Source organism: Sorex araneus, chromosome 2 (genome assembly GCF_027595985.1).
Source record: "Sorex araneus isolate mSorAra2 chromosome 2, mSorAra2.pri, whole genome shotgun sequence".
Taxonomy (NCBI): Eukaryota; Metazoa; Chordata; class Mammalia; order Eulipotyphla; family Soricidae; genus Sorex; species Sorex araneus.
Genome location: NC_073303.1, coordinates 334,734,275 through 334,757,500, shown reverse-complemented (window position 1 = coordinate 334,757,500; position 23,226 = coordinate 334,734,275). Strand labels below are relative to the sequence as shown.

The following is a 23,226-nucleotide window of genomic DNA, read 5'->3' as shown; positions in this document are numbered from 1 at the left end:
AAGGAAGGAAGGAAGGAAGGAAGGAAGGGAGGAAGGAAGGAAGGAAGAAAGGGAGGGAGGGAGGGAGGGAGGGAGGGAGGGAGGGAGGGAGGGAGGGAGGGAGGGAGGGAGGAAGGAAGGAAAAAGGAAGGGAGGAAGGAGGGTGGGAGGGAGGAAGAGAGGGAGGGAGGGGAAAAAAGGGAGGGAAGGAGGGAGGGACGGATGGAGGGACAGAGGGAGGAAGGGAGGAGAAGGTGAGGATGAGACCTTTCTGCTCATAGTTCTGATGGCTAATTTATCTTTCGTTTTGGGACTTAAAAGTGAGAGAAAGTAGAGGCCTAGGATTGTTGTAGTTTGGGGCTATAATGATAGTAAGCAGGTATGGCACTTGCCTTGCACACAACCAACCTGGGTTTGAATTTCGTCATCCCATGTGGTCCCCTCCGTCCTGCCAGGAGTGATCCCTGAGTGCAGGGCCAGGAGTAAGCCCTGAGCGCCCTCTGGAGTGATCCCTGAGTGCAGGGCCAGGAGTAAGCCCTGAGCGCCCTCTGGAGTGATCCCTGAGTGCAGGGCCAGGAGTAAGCCCTGAGCACTGCCGGGGTGGCCCAACTTCCCAGTTCCCCAAATGGTTGCAGTTTCTTGAGTGCTTAGCAGACAGCAATGAGGTGACCCACCTGGTTGCATTTCCTCTGCGCATGGAGGGCACCCGGAAAAGGTTGACTCTAGAAGATGTCCTGGGGCTCGGGCAGAGCATCAGTGAGGCATGGAAGGCTGCAGTGCGTGGAACTGAGTGACTGGGAGCTAGAACAAGGCTCAGACGCTGGGCCGGGATCCTGGACAGGATGCTAGTCGCAGCAGGCCTGTAAGAGTCAGTCAGGCTGCCACACCCAGTTCTCTGGCTGGGGAGCAGCTTAGTAATTAAGGAAACATGTTTATTCTGTCTTTCTGTCTCTCTCTGTCTCTGTCTCTCAAGTACGGGGGACATCCCCCATGATGCTCAGGGGTCACTCCCGGATGTGGTATTCCGGGGACTCTGCAAACCTGGGCCGCCTCCATACAGAGCCATGGAGGTGGCGGGGGTGTGGGGTGGTCTCTCTGTATCAAAAGGAGATTTTTTCTTTTCTTTAATTCCCTTTAATTTTGGGGGGGTCACACCCGGCGATGCGCAGGGGTCACTCCTGGCTCTGCACTCAGGAATTACTCCTGGCGGTGCTCAGGGGACCATATGGGATGCTGGGAATCGAACCCGGGTTGGCAGCATGCAAGGCAAACGCCCTACCCGCTGTGCTATCACTCCAGCCCCAATTCCCTTTAATTTTTAAACAAGATTAAAATTTAAAATATGCCTATAGGCAATAGATAGATAATAGTATGAAAATTCTGGAAACGTACTGGTATTTGAAGCCGCCATCCAATTCAACGGAGAAAGCATGTCTGTCACTGACAGTGGAGGGCCCACGTGCAGGGCTGCTGTTTCCCGGTTCTCTTGTTGCCTGGAGGGAAACATCTGCGCATATCCCCCTTGAAACTACCCTTTTTCCTTTTCCTTTTAATTTTTTAAAATTGTTGTTTTGTTTGGGGGCCACGCCGCACAGTGCTCAGGGAAGACCATTTGGGCTGCCCGGGCTCGAACCCTGGTCACCGGCCACATGCAAGGCAAACAGGCGCCCTACATGGTATACTATTTCACTGGCCCTCCTTTTTCTTTCTCATTTGATTTGGATTGTATCTGATGCGCTGTGACTGAAATACTATTCATGGCCGGGTGGGATGGATCCGGCATGCCAAGCCCACACTCCCCGCCAGTGTCCCCCGCCCAGCACCGGCTCCTGCCGCCCTGGTCAGCCCTGCTCTGGAAACCAGTTCTCTTCCGTCACCTTCCTCCCTGTCTTAATTCCTTACTGCCTCTCCTTGCCTGCCCTCTGGTGGAGATACTGGGGAGAACAGCCCGCCCTGAGTGGGCACTGTTGCCTGGGCTGCAGTGTTTATATATTTTATTTTCAGAAAGTAGTTTACAGGGCCTGGAGCGATAGCACAGCAGGTAGGGTGTTTGCCTTGCATGCAGCCGACCCGGGTTTGATTCCCAGCATCCCATATGGTCCCCTGAGCACCGCCAGGAGTAATTTCTGAGTTCAGAGCCAGGAGTGACCCCTGTGCATCGCCGGATGTGACCCAAAAAGAAAAAAAAAAGTAGTTCACAATAGATAGGCAGTTCATCGCAGATAATATTCAAATACCAGTCCCACCACCAAGCACCTTCTCACCACAATAAAAGGGAAGTGTGTGAAGGTTGTTGTATTTCATTCTGGGGCCATTTGAGCCCATATATAAGAGAATACAAACAAGTATGTTAAAACCAAACAGATGTGTGCTACTTTTGGTACGTAAGTGGGCTAGAGTATGAGAGGTTGTATGGCCGCAGGTGCAGCCGTGCGCTCCAGGAAATTCTGCACTGCTCTCTTCCCGGAGCTTTAGTTTTTAGTCTCTGGGTCTTGGCCATTGATGAGATTACATGGCTCCAGGGGCAGTTTGTGGGTGTGACTGCCAAGCTACTGGAAAACTGGAGAGCTGTTTGTTACTTTAATATATATACATAAAGAAGTATTACAATATGTAAAGCCATCTTTGCTCACTCCTGTCATTTAAATATTTTCTGTACATTGTGCCAGCAGTTTAGAACATTAACTTAACTTACTTAAAAAGTTTGTTTTTGATTTGATTTTAAAATTTTTCTGTGAAATCATTATTTTACAACTTCCTCTTTCCTTATTCCCTCCAGTCTTTACATAGTCACAGAATCAGCCAAACTGTTAGCCTAATCTGAAATCTGAATCTTTATTAATGACACAGACTTAAAACCATTGGCACATCACACCTTGTTTGTATTTGTATTATTTGTATTACTTTGTAATTTAATTTCTAAATACATCACATGAATTTATAATTTAATGTCCTAATTTTAATGATCTAATAAAGAATTAGCAAAATGAAAAAAAAAAAAAAACCTGGAGAGCTGGGGGGAGGAGGCCCAGTACTGATCCAAACAGGCTTGGAGATCTCAGTCATGGGTTCCCGCACACCTGGGTTTTTCTGCTGGTTCCCTCTTGGGTGAGGCTCATCTGAGAGCGTGTGGAGAGTGGCCTTGAGCATGGCGGCAGTAGGGCTTTGGGGGTTTGCGGCTGCCGGGGTGATACTGGGAGTGGGGAGGGAAACTCAATCCACCCCCCTCCGAGGTGCCCCGGTGAAGACAGCTTGGTGCGGGATCAGGGAATTACCACAGCCTGGGCTGGGGGAGAGGAGGAACTGTACAGCCAGGCCCCCCCGCCCCGGCCCCCGTGTGGGCAACCATGCACGTCCCTCCAGCTGCAGTCAGCTTTCCCACCGTCACGCCCATTCAGGTTGCACTCACGGTGACAGGCTTACCCACCCCTTTGGTCCCACGGAGCCATATCCAAATCCTCCTTCAAGACCCCGCTCAGATAACTACCCCGTTGGTGAAGGAGCCCCCTGAGCGCCCCCCAGTCAGAGAAATCCTCTCACCATTTGTTTCATGCATTTGCTCTTGTGCTCTGCTGTCCTCACACTGAGATGTGTGTCTGTTCTCTGGCTTTGAGGTAGACTCAGGCAGAATCCTAGAAACATGTCAGGGGTCCTGCGGATTCTGCTGGCGAGGGACTAAGGAAGTACTTAATAATTGACTGGTGAATCCTAAACGGGGAGACTAAAATAGTGAAATGTTAAAAAATATTTAAAGTAACTTTAATTCTAGTCTCTCCATTTAGGATTTCGTTTTTTTGTTTGTTTGGGGGCCACACCTAGTGGTGCTTAGGGGCTACTCCCAGCTCAGTGCTCCTGAGGTTTGCTCCAGGTGCTGCTCACAGGGGAACTGTGGTGGGAATTGAAGGTCAGGCATACTGCGTGCAAAGCGTTCTGTGGAGGATTTAACCATCCACTCAGTCCGCCAACATTGGGCATCTGGAGAGCCTAGAATAGAATCTGCACTTAGCAAACAGAGCAGCGGTGCTGGTGGACCGTGTTCTCTCCTGCACACTCTCACCAGGACTGAGAAGAGTTGCTATAGAGACACCGATACATTGGCATGCTGCCTCTCACAGACAGGCAGAAGGAGAGAGCCCAACATTAATGAAGGTGCCCAGGCCCTTAATAAGGAGATAATCAAGGGCATCCATCAGGAAAGTGTTGCCCTTAATTGGAAGATAAACAGGGCCTAGACAGAACCTGTTTATACATAGTCTTCACAGAGGGCTTTCTCTTGACTCTGCACTCGCGGCTATCACTCCTGGCACTGCTTTGGGACCACATGTAGTGCCAGGGATGGAACCTGAGTCAGCCATGTCCAAGGCAAGTGCCCTACCCAGTGTACTATCTCTATGCCTCATTCTTCACTCCATCTTAATAAAGATGACTGATACTGCTTTTTGAGCAATCAGCAGATCCATTCACTGAACTATTTTCTGAATACCTACTATGTGCCCCCCAAAAAAATGGTAACCTCATGTACAGATTTTGGGATGAAAGAAGTGCTTTGGAAACTAAAAGTGCAAGTTATGATATCATTGGTATTACTAATCACTTACAATAAAAAAAAATGTTCTCAGAACCAAGAACATATCTTCAAGGCCCTTGTAAAAGTATACAGTAAGGCGAGATTGCCTCAGCCTTCCTCTGTCCTGTTTCCCCACGTGTCTTCCAAGGCACGGAGGTGCCCACATCCTCCCAGGCCCTGCCATTCCTTCTCCACCACCTGCTCAGACCACTTCATCCCTTCGGGGACCACCATGGGCAGGGCCCCTGGTCTGCTCGGCCCGTCAGGAGGTTGATGTTGCTTTGACAGTGGCAGCAGCGGGAGGTGAACTTTACCCTCCGGAAGTGAACCCTGTTGCTCTTCGGCCCCACTCCCCATGATTCATCCATCTTATCTGACTCAATGGTCCCTGTGGCCCCTGTTGCCTGGTTTACCACAGAGCTTAAGCTTAGTCTGATTCCTTCCTCCTCCCTTCCCATCCTCCTCTCCAACATGTCCTACGTTTCTGGAAGCCAGACTGTACCCTGACACTGGCTTGTGGTTGGGGTATTCATGGCCCGTCCTTGTCCCCAGGATCCTGCACTGAGGTTCTGGGAGATGCTGCTACACGCCCCCCTCCACCCCACAGCCCTGCCAGGCTTCCTGCTCAGAAAGCCAATGTCTTCTGCCGAACCCCCGACTCGGCTCCTGTGGACCCAGCACTGCCAGTGCCTCACAGCTAAGCAGCCACACGTATTTGTGGGTGCTTTGTGGGCTCCGAGGGTCGGGGGTCATATCTGGGGCCCAATGGACCAGTCACTTTCCACCACATCTTCATGGTTTTTGGGTCACAGCAGGGCATACTGAGGGACTACTCCCAGCTTGGAGGTCGCTCCCAGTGGTGTTCTGGGGACTGTGCTTACCAGGGATGGAACCAGGCCTGTGAGCTCCCCCCTAGCCATCTCCCCAGCCCCTGGCTCGTTTGCTTCTCTTGCCCCTGCCCCCGCCAAGAGCAGAGCTTCTCTAAGAGGCTTGTTCTCCAGCCACGAGAGGAAACCCTTCCCCACCTGGACTCTGTTGGGTGTTTCCCCCCAGCCCAGGTTAACCAGAATAAGCCAGACGGAGGAAAACACAGACAGCGCAATGTGACCCGACTCCATCCCGGCCTCTTGGCCCTTCTTCCAGCCTGCCCGAGTTTTTTCTTTGCCCTTCTTCCCAGAACCACCAGGCGGCTCATCCCCGCCTCCATCCCTGGACTCTCGTGCAGCTTTCCTTCTCTGGACCCAAACCTCTCAGCCTCATGGCCTAGTGTTCTTGGGGGAAAGGTAACAAGGGGAGTAATACCCAGGAAATACCCATTGAAGCACTTCCTGCTGATGCAAAAGACTGCAGCATGTTCTGGTGACAGTGACCCCCAAGAGTCCCAAGCCTTGGGCTTCATGATGACCCCCTCACTTTCGTTTTCAGTCTTAGAGCTCACAGGTTTGATTCTGTCCCTGGGTTGCAAATGGGTGCACAGAGGGTTTTATTTCCCTTGGGCATAGAACAGCGGGCGATGACGCCGTGGTAGGGGATTGGGGCCTCCCTGGCTTTGGAAGTTCAGGGTCGTCATTTCCCCTGGGACTCCTGTGAACCCAGTCACCAGGTGAGATCTGACACTTCATGCCATTGTCCTAGGCACCTTCTACCCATGCGGGCACCTCTGAATTAAGTGTTAGAAGAAGGCAGGTCCTTGTGGAAGGAGCAACAGGGTCAGTGGGAGAAACTTTCTTAGAAAACTCAGCTGATGAGATAATGTATTTGAGAAGGTTGCTTCTTCTGAAGGAAATTCTGCATTTTCCTGAAAACCACTTAAAATTTTTCTCATTTGGGTGAGAAGGATGGGGAGGGGGGCGCATACCTGGCTGTAGGCTGTACTCAGGGCTTACTCCTGGCTCTGTGCTCAGGAGTCACTGCTGGCGGGTTGGAAGTGGGAAAGGGGGGAACCATATATGGGCTGGAGATCTGGGTCAGCCACTTGCACGGCAGGTGCTTTGACCCCTGTACTTTCTCTCCAGCCCCCAAAGAGGTAGTACAGGGGTTAGGGCACTTTCCTTTTCACTATCAGGTCACTTGCAAAATACTGTTCCTTTCTCACAGATTTTAGTTGTGCCCTGAAGGTTAAACCAAGCTGAAAGATCAGATGGTCTGAGTCCCCAGAATCGTTACTCTGTGAATAGTGCCTTAACCAGGCTCGCTTCTGGTTTCAAGCTGAGTAAACCCTGAAAAGAAACAGGAAACTCGTGCCTTAGGAATTCTGGACCCCAGAATAGAATGGCAGGGGAAATCTCTGATTTTCTGAGTCTAGTGGGAAAGACTCGCCGGGTTCTCCTGGGTTTGTCAAGCTTGGTTTTTCTGTCAATGTTCAGACTCGCCCCCACGTGTCCCCCCCCCTCCCCCACACACACACCAGTGCGACACCACCGTGTTTGGAAGCAGCTCGGTGCAGTGACTGGCCTGTGGCATTCACCCTGTGCATTGGGTTAAGAGCACCCTCCACTTCGCTCTCCTCCATCCCGGTTGGGGGTGTGTGGGGGGGTGCCCGGTCCTCAGGGAGCCTGTGCCCGGGGTTCGCTGGCCGCAGCGCAGAAGCGGTGCACGTGGCGGGGTGCAAGCGTGTGCTGTCGCGCAGGACGGGACGGCGCCGCTGTGGATCGCATCACAGATGGGCCACAGCGAGGTGGTGCGGGTGATGCTGCTGCGGGGAGCCGAGCGGGACGCCACCCGGAACGTGAGTGCGTGGGAGCCGGGACGCACGGCGTGGGGGTGGGGGCGGCTGCGTAGGTGGGAGGGAAAGGTGGTGCAAGGTTCCGGGTTCCCGGCCCCATCCTCCACCACTGCAGCGTTGGAAACTTACCACGCGCTGCAGTCAGTCCCTCCAAGGGGTAAAAAACAAAGAGATGAATTCCTTGGAGATCTTCCTCCACCAGAGCTGACATCTGGATGAACCCAAGAAGCCTGGGAGGCAGGGGGAGGGCGCACACAGCCCCTGGGGATGGGTTCCCAGCAGCCTGGGTTTTGCTTGCTTGTGGTTTTCAGGCTTAGGTGCATGAGGTTACTAGGATTTGGGGCCACTCAGGACTCCCAGTTGACCCCCGCCCCCACCCTGCACCTTACCCAGCTTCCCAGAGCTGCAGGAGCCCAAACCACATCCCCTAGCCAACGGCCACTTCCCCTTCTGCTCTTCTACTCTAACTCTGCCTGGTTGACCCCACCGGACCCGGTGGCCCGGCAGAGCTGAGGGCAGATTGGGATGACAGCTCTGACCCTGTTTTTATGTTTCTGCTGAGAGAGGATGGAAGCCAGGGTCTTCCACGTGGAAGGCAGGCTCTCAGCGGCAGAGGCATGTCCGGATCCCTCAGCTTTTTTCGTGGGTCCGACCTCCCTGCCCTTAGTATTATTACCCTGGCTTAGGGGACTTCCCAGACATTTGTGGAGCTTGAGCCGGAATGGGGAAATGAACACAGCACATCAGCCTGGCCTCGGTACTCGCCCCCTAACGCTGCCTGCTCTGCCCACAGTCCGTGAAACCACGAAAGAAAAATCCCTGAATCTTATTTTCTTTCTTCCTCATTCAAGCTAAACCTATAGAACCTGCAAACCTAAAGGACATTTCCCTTTCTGTGGGAGGGACTGGAGCTGTAGACTCCAAAGACATCAGTTGATGTGTTCAACTAGGACAGAAAGAATTTGAAAACAATCTCCTCTCCAGCAAGCCCCCCACCCCACCCCTACAAAAAAAAATTGTTATGAAGAAGCTGAATGTTAAAATGTGAGGTTGTCTTCACAGATTTCAGTCTCTGCCTCCTCCCCGGCCCCTGCCTGGCCCCTTCCAGCAACGGACAGAGCCCCAGTGCACGCTTATACACAAGAGAAGGCAAAAGGAAAAGTGTGTTTAAAATTTAAAAATAGTAAATACAAGGCAACAGTTTCTGCTGGCTCATGAATGCAGAGAATCATTCTTTGGTTCACCTTTGTCCTAAAAATATGCTCTTGAAATTCTCTTTGTCCCTTACCCAATGCTCTCAGAGACTGGAAGAACATAAGATTATATAATAAGTTACATACTTTGTCTGATGGGCTTTATTTGTTTTGTTTTTTTTCTTTTTGGGTCACACCTGGTGATGCACAGGGGTTACTCCTGGCTCTGCACTCAGGAATTACTCCTGGCGGTGCTCAGGGGACCATATGGGATGCTGGGAATCGAACCCAGGTCGGCCATGTGCAAGGCAAACACCCTTCCCGCTGTGCTTTCGCTCCAGCTCCCATCTGATAGACTTTATGAGGAACTGTTGAGCATTTCTTTTTTTTTTTTGAAGAGCAAGCATGTAATTAAAAAATGTACAATCCTTGAAGATATTCAAATGTTAGTGTATTTTTAATTTTTATTTTTTTAATTGAGTCACTGTGAGATACACAGTTACAAAGCTGCTCATGATCAGTTTCAGTCTACAATGATCCAACACTCATCCCTCCACCAGTGTCCATTTCCTACCACCAATGACCCCCGTTTCCCTCCTGCCGCCCCCCCAACCTGCCTCTATGGCTCTATGGCGGTCACTTTCCTTCCCTCCCTCTCTTACTAAATTGTTGAGCATTCCTTAAGTGTTCTAAGAAATGTTGCATATCTGTGCTTGAATTTCCACATTTTGCCTGTTTCTGAGAAACAGTTCCAGTTCTCAACCTACATTTTATTTTCCCCTGCCTCTCTCTGATGCTCATGTCTTTCTTCTCCTCTAATAAGGATGGTACAACAGCATTACTGAAGGCAGCCAATAAAGGGTATAATGATGTCATAGAAGAATTGCTGAAATTCTCACCCACCCTCGGTATTTTGAAGGTAAGACCCAAAGGGAAATTGTATTGATCTGCAAAACAGAGATGCTGGAAATAAAGAAATTCATACTGGCCACAAATTCTGGGTATAATCGGGGGCACTGGGTAAGATGGGGAGGTGATTAAAAAGTGTGAACCAGGGCCAAAGAGATAACAGAGAGGATAAAGCACAGCCAACCCAAGCTCGATCCCCAGAATTGCATATGGTTCTCTGAACTCCATCAGGAATGATCCCTGAGCACAGAGCCATGAGTAATCCCTGAGCACAGTTAGTGTGATCTAAAAACCAAAGTGAGGGACTGGAGCGATAGTACAGCGGGGAGGGTGTTTGCCTTGCACACGGCTGACCCGGGCTCAATTCCCAGAATCCCATGTGGTCCCCCAAGCACTGCCAGAAATAATTCCTGAGTGCAAAGCCAGGAGAAACCCCTGTACATCGCCAGATGTGACCCATAAAGCAAAAAAAAAAAAAAAAAAGTGAGCTAGAGCCTGTTAGTATTCTAGTTTCCCAGAAAAGCACTAGCAATGGTGATCAAATCACTACACCACAGTCTAGCATATTAAAGTATCTTTGGAGGATTTGTGAAATCCTCCTTTCACAAGAAAAGCCTGAAAAATACTCCTTAATTATCTAGAACAAAGAGCCACAATGTTTTCTTAGATAATATAAAAATCTTCCAACATCTAGACATCTCAGGTAAAAAAAATCACTTGAAGAACCAGAGCCCAGTCTTCCAGAGAAAATCTCCAAGCTCTTTTTATGTGTGTGTGTTGTGTGTATGTGTGTTTTTAAAAAAAAAAAAAAAGACCCAGAGATGCTCAGAGGACCTGGGGGCCTGAAGCAATGGGTCTGAGGATTCTGTGCTCAGCACCTCCAGTGCTCCGGACCATAGGCATGGGGCTCACATCCAGCAGTTCTGGGGGTGGGACAGACCCTTCAGGGATCAAACCGAGGGCTCTACACATGCCAGGCTACCCCTCCGGGTCAACAGCTCACCACCATAGTTCCTGTTTATGTTTTCATTGTTTCAGATTAAAATGACTCAAGTCTATGCCAGGACCGGCTGGCTGTCTTTTTCCATAAAGGATGAAGTCGTAACTATTTCAGACTCAGCCAGCCACGCAGCCTCTGTTGTCTCGGCTGAACAGACACAGCCACAGAAAACAAGAAATACCGTGGCTACATTTCCATAAAGCTTTATTTTATGGACACACATCTCCAGAAGTTCATGTTTTCATGTCACAAGATAGTCCTAACTGTTTTAAGTGTCACTTGCCAGGACCCAGGAAAGCAGGCGTCACGCTCGAGAGGCCTGTGCATCGTACGTAGTGTACGGCCCGTGCCCTGTGCTCTGGTGCTCCCCTTAACAGAGGTGCACAGCTCTTCTGAATCTGGCGCAGCAGCTCCTGGGGTGAACACTTGGGGCTGGTTAATATAGATGAAGGCTCCTGAAAGACCCCAGAGGCTCTCTGGCTATCTTGTAGCTGATATTTTTAGACTCTGTTCTTGCCGTCATTGATTCAGAGCTGCTCTTTCTAGTCGGCTGGTTCCTTTCCATCTGCACAACAACACTTGCTAAACCTTTATAAAATAGGAATCGTCCATGAAGGTGAAATCTGAATAGCAGGTATGAGCTGCAGAAATGGACTTTCCAACAGATCTGGCTTTAAGCTGCTCTTGCTTTGGCTTAGTGTTATCCAGTTAGCCAATTGACATATACACTATATATACTGAAAAACAGACATGGAGGGTTGGGAGTTGGCCCAAGGAGCAAAAACACATATTTTGCATGCAGGAGCTCCAGGTTTGAGCCACAAACCACATGGTCCCCTAAGCACACAGATAGTAATAGCTCCTGAGTACAGCACAGTGACCCCAAAATATTCACTGTATCACTGTCATCCCTTTGTTCGTCAATTTACTCGAGCAGGCACCAGTATCGTCTCTATTCCTCCCAGCCTCTCCTTACTCATCTTTCCCAATGATTGGAGGCTCTTTCAGGGTCAGGGGAATGAGACCTATCATTACTGTTTTTGGCTTATCGAATACACCACAAATAGCTTGTCAGGCTCTGCATGTGCGGGCGAGATACTCTCGGTGTGTGTGTATATATATGTGTGTGTGTGTGTGTGTGTGTGTGTGTGTGTGTGTGTGCGTGTATGATTTTTTGCCTACTGTCTGAACCCCATCAAATATGGTATATAGGAAGCGTCTCATAATGTGTGCGGTCTGGAAAGCGGTCTAGAGTGTGGAGGTGGTTGGGTAGTGGAGGTCACCTGCCAGGGCTGGGTCCCTTGGGGCAGGGAGGGTTCTTACCATCCCCCCTCTGGGGCACCCCGAGTGAAAACAGCCTGGCACAGAGTCCCAAAATATTTAAAAGCAAAATAAAGAAAAATGGAAAATAAAAGTGGGAAAATGCTAAACTTTTCTATAAGAATAAGTATAGCTTATTCTTTTGTGTTTGCTTGTTTTGTTTTCTTTGTGGGGGGAGCACACCTGGCAGTGCTCAGGGCTTCCTCCTGGCTCTGCACTCAGGGATCACTCCTGGTGCCACTCAGGGAACCAGCTCTGGGAACTGAACCCAGGATGACAGCGTGCAAGGCGAGTGCCCGCTTCAGTCTAGCCTACTCTTAAAAAATACAGAGTGATTTTTTAAAAAGTTTAAAGTTAATTAAAAAAGGAAGCTACAGTTCGGCTTTTGACAGACTTATGTGTGTTCTTAACATGTAACAGAAGCTCAGGTGTGGCGTGTGGAACAGATGCCATGGAATGCCCACCTTCCCTGACAGAGTCTGTTCTCTTCCTCCCCTGCGGGAGTCTGGCTACACTCCGCACCTGACCTTTCCCTTAGTTCAGCACATACTTGCAGTAAGGTGCCTCTCCTGTCAGCGCCGTCCTCCAGGCTCCTCTGGCTCAGCACTCGTGGGGGGTTCCCCCCTTACCCAGCCGCTCTCTGCCTGTGGCCCTGGTATGCTGTGGACTCAGCGGCTACTGCTCCAACCTTCCTAGATGTGACTCAATCCAGAGCACAGAGACACTGTCCCTTGACCTTACCTGAAAAAGGTGTTTCTTTTTTTTTCCTTTTCTTTATTTTATTTATTGAGTCACCGAGAGATGCACAGTTAGAAAGTTGTTCATGATTGGGTTTCAGTTGTACAACGTTACAACACCTGTGCCTTCACCAGTGTACGTTTCTCACCACCAATGTCCCCATTTTCCCTCCCTTCAGCTCCCCTAAACCTCCCAGCCTGCTGTATGGAAGGCACTTATCTTCTCTCTCCCTCTCACTCTCTCTCTCTCTCCCTCCCTCCCCTCTTCACTCTCTCTCCTCTCTCTCCTGCCCTCTCTTCCTTTCCCCCCTCTTTCTCTTGCTCTCCCTCCCTTCCTGCCTCTCTCCCTCTCTTCTTCCCTGCCCCTCTCCTTCTCTCCCTTTCTCCTTCTCTCTCCCCTTCTGGGCATCTTGGTTTTCAATACAGGCACTGAAAGGTCATCATGTATATCACTTTACTCAGTTCTCATCCAGAGTGATCATTTCCAACCATTACCGTCTTACTGGTCCCTTCTCTATCCTAACTGGAAAAGGCATTTCTGACCCGGCATGGCTGCTGTCTGCAGCCTGGCACCAGGGCAAGATCCCCTACTTGACTTGCAAAGGAACAGCAGCCCAAAAAGAGCATGTTAGGTGTTTTTGTGGTTACTCTGACAAGGGATGCAAGGACACGTCAGGCTGGGACACAGATTCTCACCTTTCAGGCCAGTCGGGGTAAAGGTACACTGCTGGGAGAACTGTCCTTTCTTAGTGACACAGTGTCGTTTTCTTGTAGAATGGGACATCAGCTCTCCACGCGGCAGTGCTCAGCGGGAACATTAAAACGGTCGCTCTCCTCCTGGAAGCTGGGGCAGACCCGGCCCTGAGGAACAAGGTATGTCTTGTCACGGTGCAGATATGGGGGTTGGGGCTCCCTTTGTGGACAAGGCATCTCTCTGACTCAGAGCCGTATTCCTGCTCCTGTATAGTGATGCCATGCAAGGTTGTGAGTCACTTAGGGATGAGCGCTACACTCGGTCCCAGGGGAATTCCACTGGGAACCTCAGTGGCCAAGGACCTAAGTTCAAACTCCAGTGCCACGTGAACCCCTCCCTGACAAGGGGAGGCCTGGAGGCCCCCAGTGTGGGTTCGGGAAGGGTCTTCTTGCTAGAGCCAAGCATTGGACAGTCCAGCCCAGTATGCCGAGTAACTGCAGGGAGTAGACTGGACACTCAGAGCATAGCTTGGGGCTCCCAGCCAAAAGGAAGCCTGTGTCACTTGTGGTTTTCAGCTGATAGTGGTGCCATCCCCAGGCACAGGGAGCATGGGACAGTTGTTGGGGGAGCAGGTTATGAATATTGTATCATGAACAAAGTGTCCTAAAAATGTCCCAAGGTGCGGTCGTTTGTGACCACCCATGGGAGATGTTCATGGATTGACCTATGCCCTCTTTGGTGACTATGTGGAAAAATTCTTGTGCTAACAAAACTCGTTCTACCTGTCCTTTTTCAAAGCCAACCTGTCATTTTAATAGTTCAGAAGCCACTTGAGGCTGGCTAGAGTGATAGTATAGAGGGTAGGGCACTTGCCTTGCACGGAGCTGACCCAGGTGGATCTCCAGCACTCTGTATAATCCCCTGAGCTTGCCAGGAGTGATCCCTGAGCACTGTCAGGGATGGCCCCAAAATAAAACAAAATAGAGCAAAAAAGAATTCTTCATTCACAGTTAGGACACACTTGGAGGTGGAACAGTGCTTTATAGTAATAGCAAAAATGGTTGTGATTGTATTTCCTCCTGCTCAGCATTTGTATAAACAGGCAGATGTTGAGATCAGAGACAGGAGAATAATGGGGAACAGTTTGAGAATACACGAGACTGCCTTTGGGGAGAGGGAGAAGGAAGAGCACTTCATAATAGGGAGAGGTATGAGAAGCTATTTTCATCCTATGTGCATATACCATTTGAATTGTTATAAACATCTACTACTAAATCAGAGTTTGTGACAAAAACATATACTGCTCCTTCTTGACATTTTGAAAAGAAGCCAGCAAGAGCTGGAGAGATAGTACAGAGGTTAAGATTAAGTTGAGAGGTTAAATAAGTTGGTTAAATAAGAGCTTAAATAAGTTACTTAAACTGGTTTAAATCCCTGGCCAACAAAATCCCCCAAAAGAGACTAAATCAGTAAGATGTATAATTAAAGAAGTGCAGAGTTTCTCTCTTTTACATTCCATTTACATAGGAAATTTCCCTTTTCTATGAGCCGCTATTCAAAAACAGCATTCATGGCTGGAGCGATAGCACAGTGAATAGGCAGTTTACCTTGCACGAGCTGACCCAGGTTCAATTCCCAGCATCCCATATGGTCCCCTGAGCACTGCCAGGGGGAAATCCTGAGTGCAGAGCCAGGAATAACCCCTGTGCATCGCCGGGTATGACCCAAAAAGCAAAAGCAAAAACAAAAACAAAAAAAAACAGCATTTCTGCCTCTGTCTCTCTGTCTCTGTCTCTCTCTGTCTTTGTCTCTCTCTCTCTCTCTCATTCTCTGATACTTTGATTTTGATTCATTTTTTAGTCACCTGGCAATGTGATAACCTAGTTGATTCACAATTATTCTCTTAGCTTCAGAGCTTGGACAGAGATGTCCTAAAGAGATAGACATTGATGCTATGCCATTTAGCACTGAATTAAAACAAGGGGAAGACTTTAATATCTTTTTGGAGAAACTGAAAAATGCAATCTTATGTCTTGGCCCTTATGGTTATGGGGAATTTCCAATGACCAAGTTCTAAACTTTGGACCTTCTGAAAATCTCCAGCTACTTGGGGAGCCCCACCCCACCAGTCACCAGCCACAGGATGGAAGCCCGCCTCTGTCAAGGCAGCACCAGAAGCAGGACATGGGGTCCCAGCAGCCACCTTTTGGGTGGATATTCTTGAGCTTCATTTGTCCATTTTACAGATGTTTAGTGAATGCCTGCTGGATGCCACATGTGGTGAATGAGATTCGTTAGCGTCTGCCTTCATGGGGCTCCGTGTTCACCACTGGGCAGTAAAGCCAATGAAACAGGCAACTGTAAGCCAGAGTGACGAACACTCTCAGCAGGGAAGTGAAGGCTGCCGAGGACATCTCAGAAGTGACTTCTATTCAGGGACACCTGCCCGCATTTGGGCCCCAGGACTCAGATACCCCAGGGTAACCAGAGCCCACCGCAGTCATCACCACACCAGAGACTACCCTGTGCCCGGGACCCCTGACAAGACTTGGAGAACATCGTCCTCCAGAAGCTTTGGGGGACAGGAGTGCCTGGTTTGGGAGCACCGTGCAGACGGTGGTCCCGCTCTGGAAGGGATAGGGGCCTACCTGGCACCAACCATCCTCACAAACTCAGCAACCCGAGAATTCAGGGGGAAGCAACCAGGGCAGAGGAGGAATCAGAGCATGTCTGAAAAGCCATGCTGATCACGCACAGAAAGCTGATGTGCGTGGCCCAAATGTGACAGTGTAGTTTGAAATCATAAAGTCATTTTAAGAGGCAGAGAGGGAATTCGGTGGGCACAGGCTCCACCCACGTGAGCCCCAGGTTTGATCCCTCGCATGCCCCTCCCCAGCAGCACCAGGAGCAACCCCAGGAACAGCCCCTCAGCACTGACATTTGTGGCCCCCAAACCAAAACCAAATGTTCTTTGAATAGGAAAGGCTGTGGGCCTGCATGGAGCTGGTCGCACAGGCCAGCAAGCTTGGGAACAGAGGTGTGTGGTGGGAGCCCCTCTTCTTCCTGACTTTAGAGGATCCTCTGGCCACCCAGAAGCCTGTGCCCCAAGGACCAGTAACTGAGAGAGAACATGGGGTTCTCTCCAAGCATCCTTGGACACTTGGTGGGACTTGGGCCCTTTGTCAGGAGCACAACTGCAAATGCAAGTGTTAGGCCTGTGGGCACCAACGTGGGAGGAAGGAGATGTGCAAGAGAGATTGTCCACCACAGGGCCAGTATTAGAGGGAATATTTAGAGTCATACAGCTCCTTGGAAACACTGCTAAAATGTTCTCTCTTCTACTTCTACTTACCTATTTGAGGCTGAATCTTCTTCATTTTTTTTTCTTTTTGGATCACACCGGGCGATGCGCAGGGGTTACTTCTGGCTCTGCACTCATGAATTACCCCTGGTGGTGCTCAGGGGACCATATGGGATGCTGGGAATCGAACCCAGGTTGGCCACATGCAAGGCAAATGCCCTACCCACTGTGCTATTGCTCCAGCCCCTTCTTCGTTTGTTTTGACCAAGCCATCACAATGCATCAGATGTAGGCCCAGATACAGGAATCCAATTGTCTTCTTTCAGGGTGTGTGGAGGGAGATTTGGGCCATGCTTAGAAATGCTGTTGGGCTTGGGAGGCGTGGCTGAGGGGGCCAGTCCCGGCTGTGCTCAGGGTCCAGTTGGTCAAATGCCAGGTAAGTGCCATAACCCCTGTCCTCTTAGTGCCTTCTTAAGTGACACCTCATAGTAATATGCTGAACTGTCAAACAGTGCTACTCTTTTCACTAAGTCTGGGGGTTTTAAAACTTAATTTATTTCTCATGGTTGGGGAAGAGGTGGAGAAAAAAAAGAACTCTGCAATAGAAGTATAAATTTGAAGTCTTGATAAACTGAAGTTTCCTTAAAACAAGTAAATTCTACACAAACCAGAAATATCACTCCTCAGTATTTATTCAGAGGGCATGTAAGTCCTGATTCAAAATGCTGCATATATTGGGGATGGAAAGATAGGACAGGGGTAGGTGCTTATCTTGCATGTGGCCAACATGGATTTGTTCCTCAGCATCCCAGATGGTCCCTGAGCCCTGCTAGGAATCACCCCTAAGGGAAGAATCAAGAATAATCCCTGAGCACAACTGGGTGTAGCCCAGAAACCAAAAAATATTTATAAATAAAAATTTGAAAGATGACATACTGCTTTTTGTAACAACATGGATGGAACTTGTAGTTTATGCTCAGTGAATAAATTAGGAAGTGAAGGACAGTTATCAGTTGGTTTCTCTCATATGTGAAAGATGATGCTCATGGCAAATGTACTATCATATAACAACAAAAATTGCTTTTAGATTCTGTGAAAAATAATATGGTTATCAATGACAGAGAAGGGGGTTCTGTGATAAAGGAACGGCACTTGAACACAGTGCTTAGTGTGTGAGGTTTATGCACCCACAGAGCTAGTATGCTCCAAATTTGTATAGTATTATAAATCAATGCTAAATCAATAAAATAAATAAATCAATAAATAAAATAAAAAAATCCTTTTTACAAATATTTTGTTTATATTTGCCTTTAATGGATTTATACCTTTTGATTTTTTTAAATGTAATTTTTCTCCTTTCCCCTTGTTGCAATGAGCTGGGGTTGCACATGGCTAGGCACGCACACACTTTGGTCATGATACAGGCACGTAATTGGTTCTGGTATGCTGGCTGTCACAGCCAGCAGAAGCTCTGCCACTCAGCTCTTCCTGGGCCCAGGTTTTTTTTTCGTTATTTTCTGTCCTTTTGTTTTTGTTTGTGGACCACACAGGCAGTACTCAGGTCTTACTCCCGACTCTGTGCTCAGAGGTGGTCTTCTCGTGGACTCAAAGGACCATATGGGATGCTGGGGATCAAATGCTGGTTGGCCACTTGCAAGGCAAAGTGTCCTACCTGCTATACTATGTCTGCAGCCTCTAGGCTTTTTTTTTTCTTTTTAACAAGCTAATCGATCTTGGGACTGAGTAATAGTACAGCAGGTAGGGAGCTTGCCTTGCACGCAGCTGATCCAGGTTTGATCCCCAGCACCCCACATGGTCTCCTGAGCACCACCGGGAGTAATTCCTGAGTGCAGAGATAGTAGTAACCCCTGAGCATTGCCAGCTATGACCCAGGAAGGAAGAAAAAAAAAAGAAAAGAAAACAAGCTAATTTTATTGTTTTTCTCAGCTGTCATCTCTAAGAAATTAAGAGGGACAAGAGCTCACTGGGATCATCAGCACATTTTAAGAATGTAAAGGCTCACAGGAAGTTGCAGTGATACTACCCAACTTTTATAGTATTGTAAACCAATGATAAAACAATTTTTTTTTAAGATTCAAAAGGTACTAAGACAAAAAAGTTCTAAGAGCCATTGTTCATAGTACCTATTGCATAAATTCGGGGTGCACACCCAAATTATTAAATAAAGGCATATTAAACTATTAAATATTAAAGTTAACTATTAAAGTTAAATTTTATTAAAATAAAATAACTATTAAATAAAGATTGTTAAATTAAATATTTGGTTAAATTTTAATTAACTATTTAATTAAATAACTATTAAATAAAATTAAAATAAAATAACTATTAAAAAAAGACATAAAGAATGTCTCTCAGGGGTGCTAGAATAGGAGAGGACAGACCAGGACCTGGAGGGAAGATAGTGGGGGCCCGTGCAGCTGGTCTTCCCACATATATCATAGGATCTGGATGTTTCCTAACTCACCTTCTCATCAGAAATTACCAGAGCCTCAAGGCCGTAGGAGAGAGAGAGTCTGATACAGTAAATATAAGTCATCAATATTTATTGAGCCCCTCTGCATAAGGTCGGTGCTATGCTGGAAATGAGCGCAGGCACTGGGCTTATAACGAGAAAGTGGCAGGTGGCCGTTAGAGATGTCAGGAGTCCTTCCTGCCTTAGTTAGGAATGATGTCGTCCAGCAAGGGGTCTGCACCGAAGAGCAGCAGGATTGGCTCAGGGGCCTCTCTGGAGTCCCTGAAGCAACACTGACCCAGAAGTCACTAATGTTTCTCTCCTCTTCTTCCAGGCCAATGAACTTCCAGCAGAACTAACCAAAAATGAAGGAATACTGGGTCTCCTCCGAAGTAAAGAGGGTCCCAGGAAGAGCTAATCGGATCCTTCACACTGGACTGGGACTCCACCAGATTCCTGTAGTCCATAGAGATGTTCCTTAAACTGCAGTAACCTGGGCTCTCAGTTAAACTCTAAGATAACAGGTTTTCTGTATTAAGCAGGGGGATAGAATGGTTTGTTCCTTTAAAAAAAAAAAAAAGGAAACTCCAGAAAACTGGAGCAATAGTATGGCTGGTAGAGCACTTGCCTTTGCATGTGGCCAACCCAGGTGGGATCAGCTGCATCCCATATGGTTCCCTGAGTCCTTCCAGGAGTCATCCCTGAGTGCAGAGCCAGGAGTAAGCCCTGAGCATCACCAAAACACAAAAACAAAGACAGGCAACTCTGGCCTTCAATGAATCACTGCACTTTGGCTCTGGTGTTCAATGTGTGCTAGAATATAGTTCTGTTATTGTTTACATGTGTATATCATTCTAATGTAAAATGTTTTTTTTTATCTGAGGAGCATAGCCATGATTATTATGAATCAATGATGGGTCAGGTTACTAAAGTACCTGGGAGAAAGCTCCAAGGGCTGGAGTACAGGCTTTGCATGCTGGATCCTTAAGTTTGGTTCTCGGTATCTGATGGCTCCCCCAGGCACCAACCTGGAATAGCCCCCAAGCACCTCCAGTTATGACCCAAAAACTAAAGGAAGGAAGGAATGAAGGAAGGCCACACAGGATCTCCTGAGCACCATTTGGAAGACCCCAAATAAATGAAAAAATTATAATTTTTATTAAAAAGCCACAGCTGACTTACTGGCATATGCTTTTCCAAGATGGACTATTGAACGACAAAGAAAGACATACTGCTTATTTGTTAGTTGATCTTCATATTTTTCATTAACTGTAACATTTTTATTACCTAAAGTCCATATTATAGGTGTGGCAAGTTTGGAAATTCAGAAACTTTAAATTGCAAGAACTTTAGGCTTGTCTCTTGAGCTTTTATTTTGGTTCTATTGCTGGGAGTCTATTTCCCTTGCTACAGCAAGTAAATTTAATATGCTGTGGAGCCTTGAGCTCCCAACACCATATTTCTCCACCCTGTGGCTTTAAGGCCACTGGATAAAATGATGATATATGCTAGTCCAATGTGTTGCTATTACTCATGGAGGAGTACAATAATAGAGACTGTTACTAGTATTTAATAACTATTCACCTATGCATGTTTTTGAACTGTTTCCAAGAAAGATACGTGATTTACTGTTTGTGTTTTTTTTAGGGGGTAGGTGGTTGGCTGTTAAAAGCTATAGTCAATGTACTTTATAATCAATGGTGTGTCTAACTGCCTCAGTCAGTGCCTAACTGCACATATAAGAATTAAACCTTTTCTCTGTAATCTACCATAATAAATCTCAATAGTATTTCTGTTATCTAAACATAGCTTTAATCTTTCTCATATTGTACTCTGATTTTCAATTTTTTTTTTTGGAGGGGGGTGTTGGGACACACCCCGAAGTGCTCAGGACTTAATGCTGGCTCTGTGCTCAGGGATTACTCCTGGTGGTGCTTGGGGACCATCTGTGATGCCAAAAATCAAACCCAGGATGACCACATGCAAGGTAGACACCTTACCTGCTATACTGTCACTCCAACCCACCAGATAATGTTTTATGTAAAGACACGTTATAAGTAGAGTGGAATGTTGTAATCCCCAAATGTATTTTTCAATCAACTTGCAGTGGCATTTTAAATTTATTTGACTAAACAATGAAATATAATTTTTAAAATTAGAAGATAGTCTCTTAAAAATATAATCAGTATAACAAAATTCAACTTACTTTGAACAATACCACAAGCCAGTAATGAGCAACTCACAATCCCCCACAGAAGCCTACAGCCTGCCTAGAAATTGCCAACAATCTGCAGTTTAATTGCAGGATTAAAAAAACTGGAAAACTCCATCCATGTTACCAAAACACTTCAATATAAACTAAAAAATATAGCAGCTAAAAAAGCAGTGCCAATTTTCTCATTAACTTTCCTCTTTCAGCAAAGTTGTATAAATACATATTTCCCGAATGGGAATTTCATAAAACTCTCTTTATTTTGAAAAGGAAAATAATGTGGCCTTAAATGCATTGTATTTTCCTTTTAAATAGCCATTATGCAAAAAAATAGTTGCTCATCACTGATGCAAATAAAAAAGTACTATGTGCACTGATGGAGCGATATCACAGCGGGTAGGGTGTTTGCCTTGCACGCGGCCAACCCAATTTGGTTCCTCCATCTCTCTCAGAGATCCCAGCAAGCTACCGAGAGTATCCCACCCACACGGCAGAGCCTGGCAAGCTACCCGTGGCGTTTTCGATATGCCAAAAACAGTAACAACAAGTCTCACAATGGAGACGTTACTGGTGCCCGCTCGAGCAAATCAATGAGCAACGGGATGACAGTGATACAGTGATATGTGCACTGATAGCAAAGTTCTAGAAAACAAAATAGGATGAAGTCAACAGACTTATGTTTTTCAGTAAAACACATTGCCCTGGGCCTGTTCCTCTTGATCCGTATTTAAGGCCAGAACAATGAATCCAGGGCTAGAAATATAGTAAAAAAGTTAAAATGCTTTCCTTGCACATAGTTGACCCTGGTTCAATTCCTGGCCCCACATAGTCCCCCAGGCAACATTAGGAGTGACCCAGAGTACAACCAGGTGTGGTCAAAACACTACCCACAAAATCAATCTAGTAGCATTGGAGGCCATCTTACTGTAGATAAGAAGGGTTCTGGCATCAAAGGATCAAGATCAAACTAGATGAGGTTACAATATTAATGCTTACAAAAGTGATTATATTGACCATTCACCAAAACTAAACAAAGATCTGTTATTTGAAGTTAATTGCATTTTCATTTGCACATAGGTAGATGAATCTGATTTTGTATTTCAGTGAGCTCTGCATTCTAAGGTTTAGAACTAGCAATTCACATTCAAATTGTCTCTTAACTACAAAAGTTTTTAATTACATCTATTTGTGCAAGAAAATATTTCATGTTATGGTTCAAAATAAAATCAATATTCTACCCAATTTGCCTGTTTCCTTCCCAATTTGTTTTAAAATGAAGATAATTGTGTGTGGTTTCAAATAGCAAGGAATATTAGAATAAATAATTCAGCAGGCTTGGCAAATATTTTTATATTTCAGATTATGAGTAGACCTTTAATTAACTTTATATGATAAATGGTCAACAATTTCATTATTTCTACTGTGGTGAACTTTTATAATGGTAGCACTGTAGCATGTTCATCAATTTGCTTGAGCGGGCACCAGTGACGTCTCTAGTGTGAGACTTGTTGTTACTGTTTTTGGCATATCGAATACGCCACAGGGAGCTTGCCAGGCTATGCCGTGCGGGCGGGATACTCTCAGTAGCTTGCCGGGCTCTCCGAGAGGGACAGAGGAATTGGGAATCGAACCCGGGTTGGCCGCATGCAAGGCAAGTGCCCTATCCGCTGTGCTATCACTCCAGTCCTTTTTAAATAATGGTACTGTAGATTTTTCATTCAGATAAAAATTTCTGAAAGTGTCACTTGAAGACACTGGACATAGAAATGCTTACTTTATTTATTTTTGGTGGTGGCACCAGTAGTACTCAGAGCATACTGCTGGCTCTGCACTCAGGGATCACTCCTGTTGCGGCTTATGAAACCATATTGTGTTCTGGGGATCGATCCTGGGTCTGCTGTATGCTACCTACCTACTGCATTACTGCTCTGGCCCAGAAATGCTTGCATGTATGGGGCCCTGTGTTCAACTCCCCAGCATGGGGTGGCAGGGAAGAAAATTACTTTGGGGTTGGAGAGATAGTCCAAGGGTCAAGGCATTTGCCTTTCACATAGTTCATCCAGGTTAAATCCCTAAGGCCCACCTCTAAACACAGAGCAAGGAGTAAGCCCTGAGC

The 23,226-nt window shown here is 47.1% G+C and overlaps 1 protein-coding gene across 3 annotated transcripts in view; it reads left to right on the top strand.

Moving 5' to 3' along the window:
* The window catches only part of ANKRD29 (ankyrin repeat domain 29), a 57,047-nt gene extending 34,695 nt beyond the window's left edge, over positions 1-22,352 (top strand). For all 3 annotated transcript variants that reach the window (XM_055127340.1, XM_055127339.1, XM_055127341.1), the window contains 4 exons: positions 7,176-7,274; positions 9,288-9,383; positions 13,205-13,303; positions 19,233-22,352. In XM_055127340.1, coding sequence (XP_054983315.1) covers positions 7,176-7,274; positions 9,288-9,383; positions 13,205-13,303; positions 19,233-19,316 — 378 coding nt within the window. In that variant the 3' untranslated portion in view covers positions 19,317-22,352. The remainder of the gene's footprint in view (positions 1-7,175; positions 7,275-9,287; positions 9,384-13,204; positions 13,304-19,232) is intronic.
* The last annotated feature ends 874 nt before the right edge of the window (positions 22,353-23,226 follow it).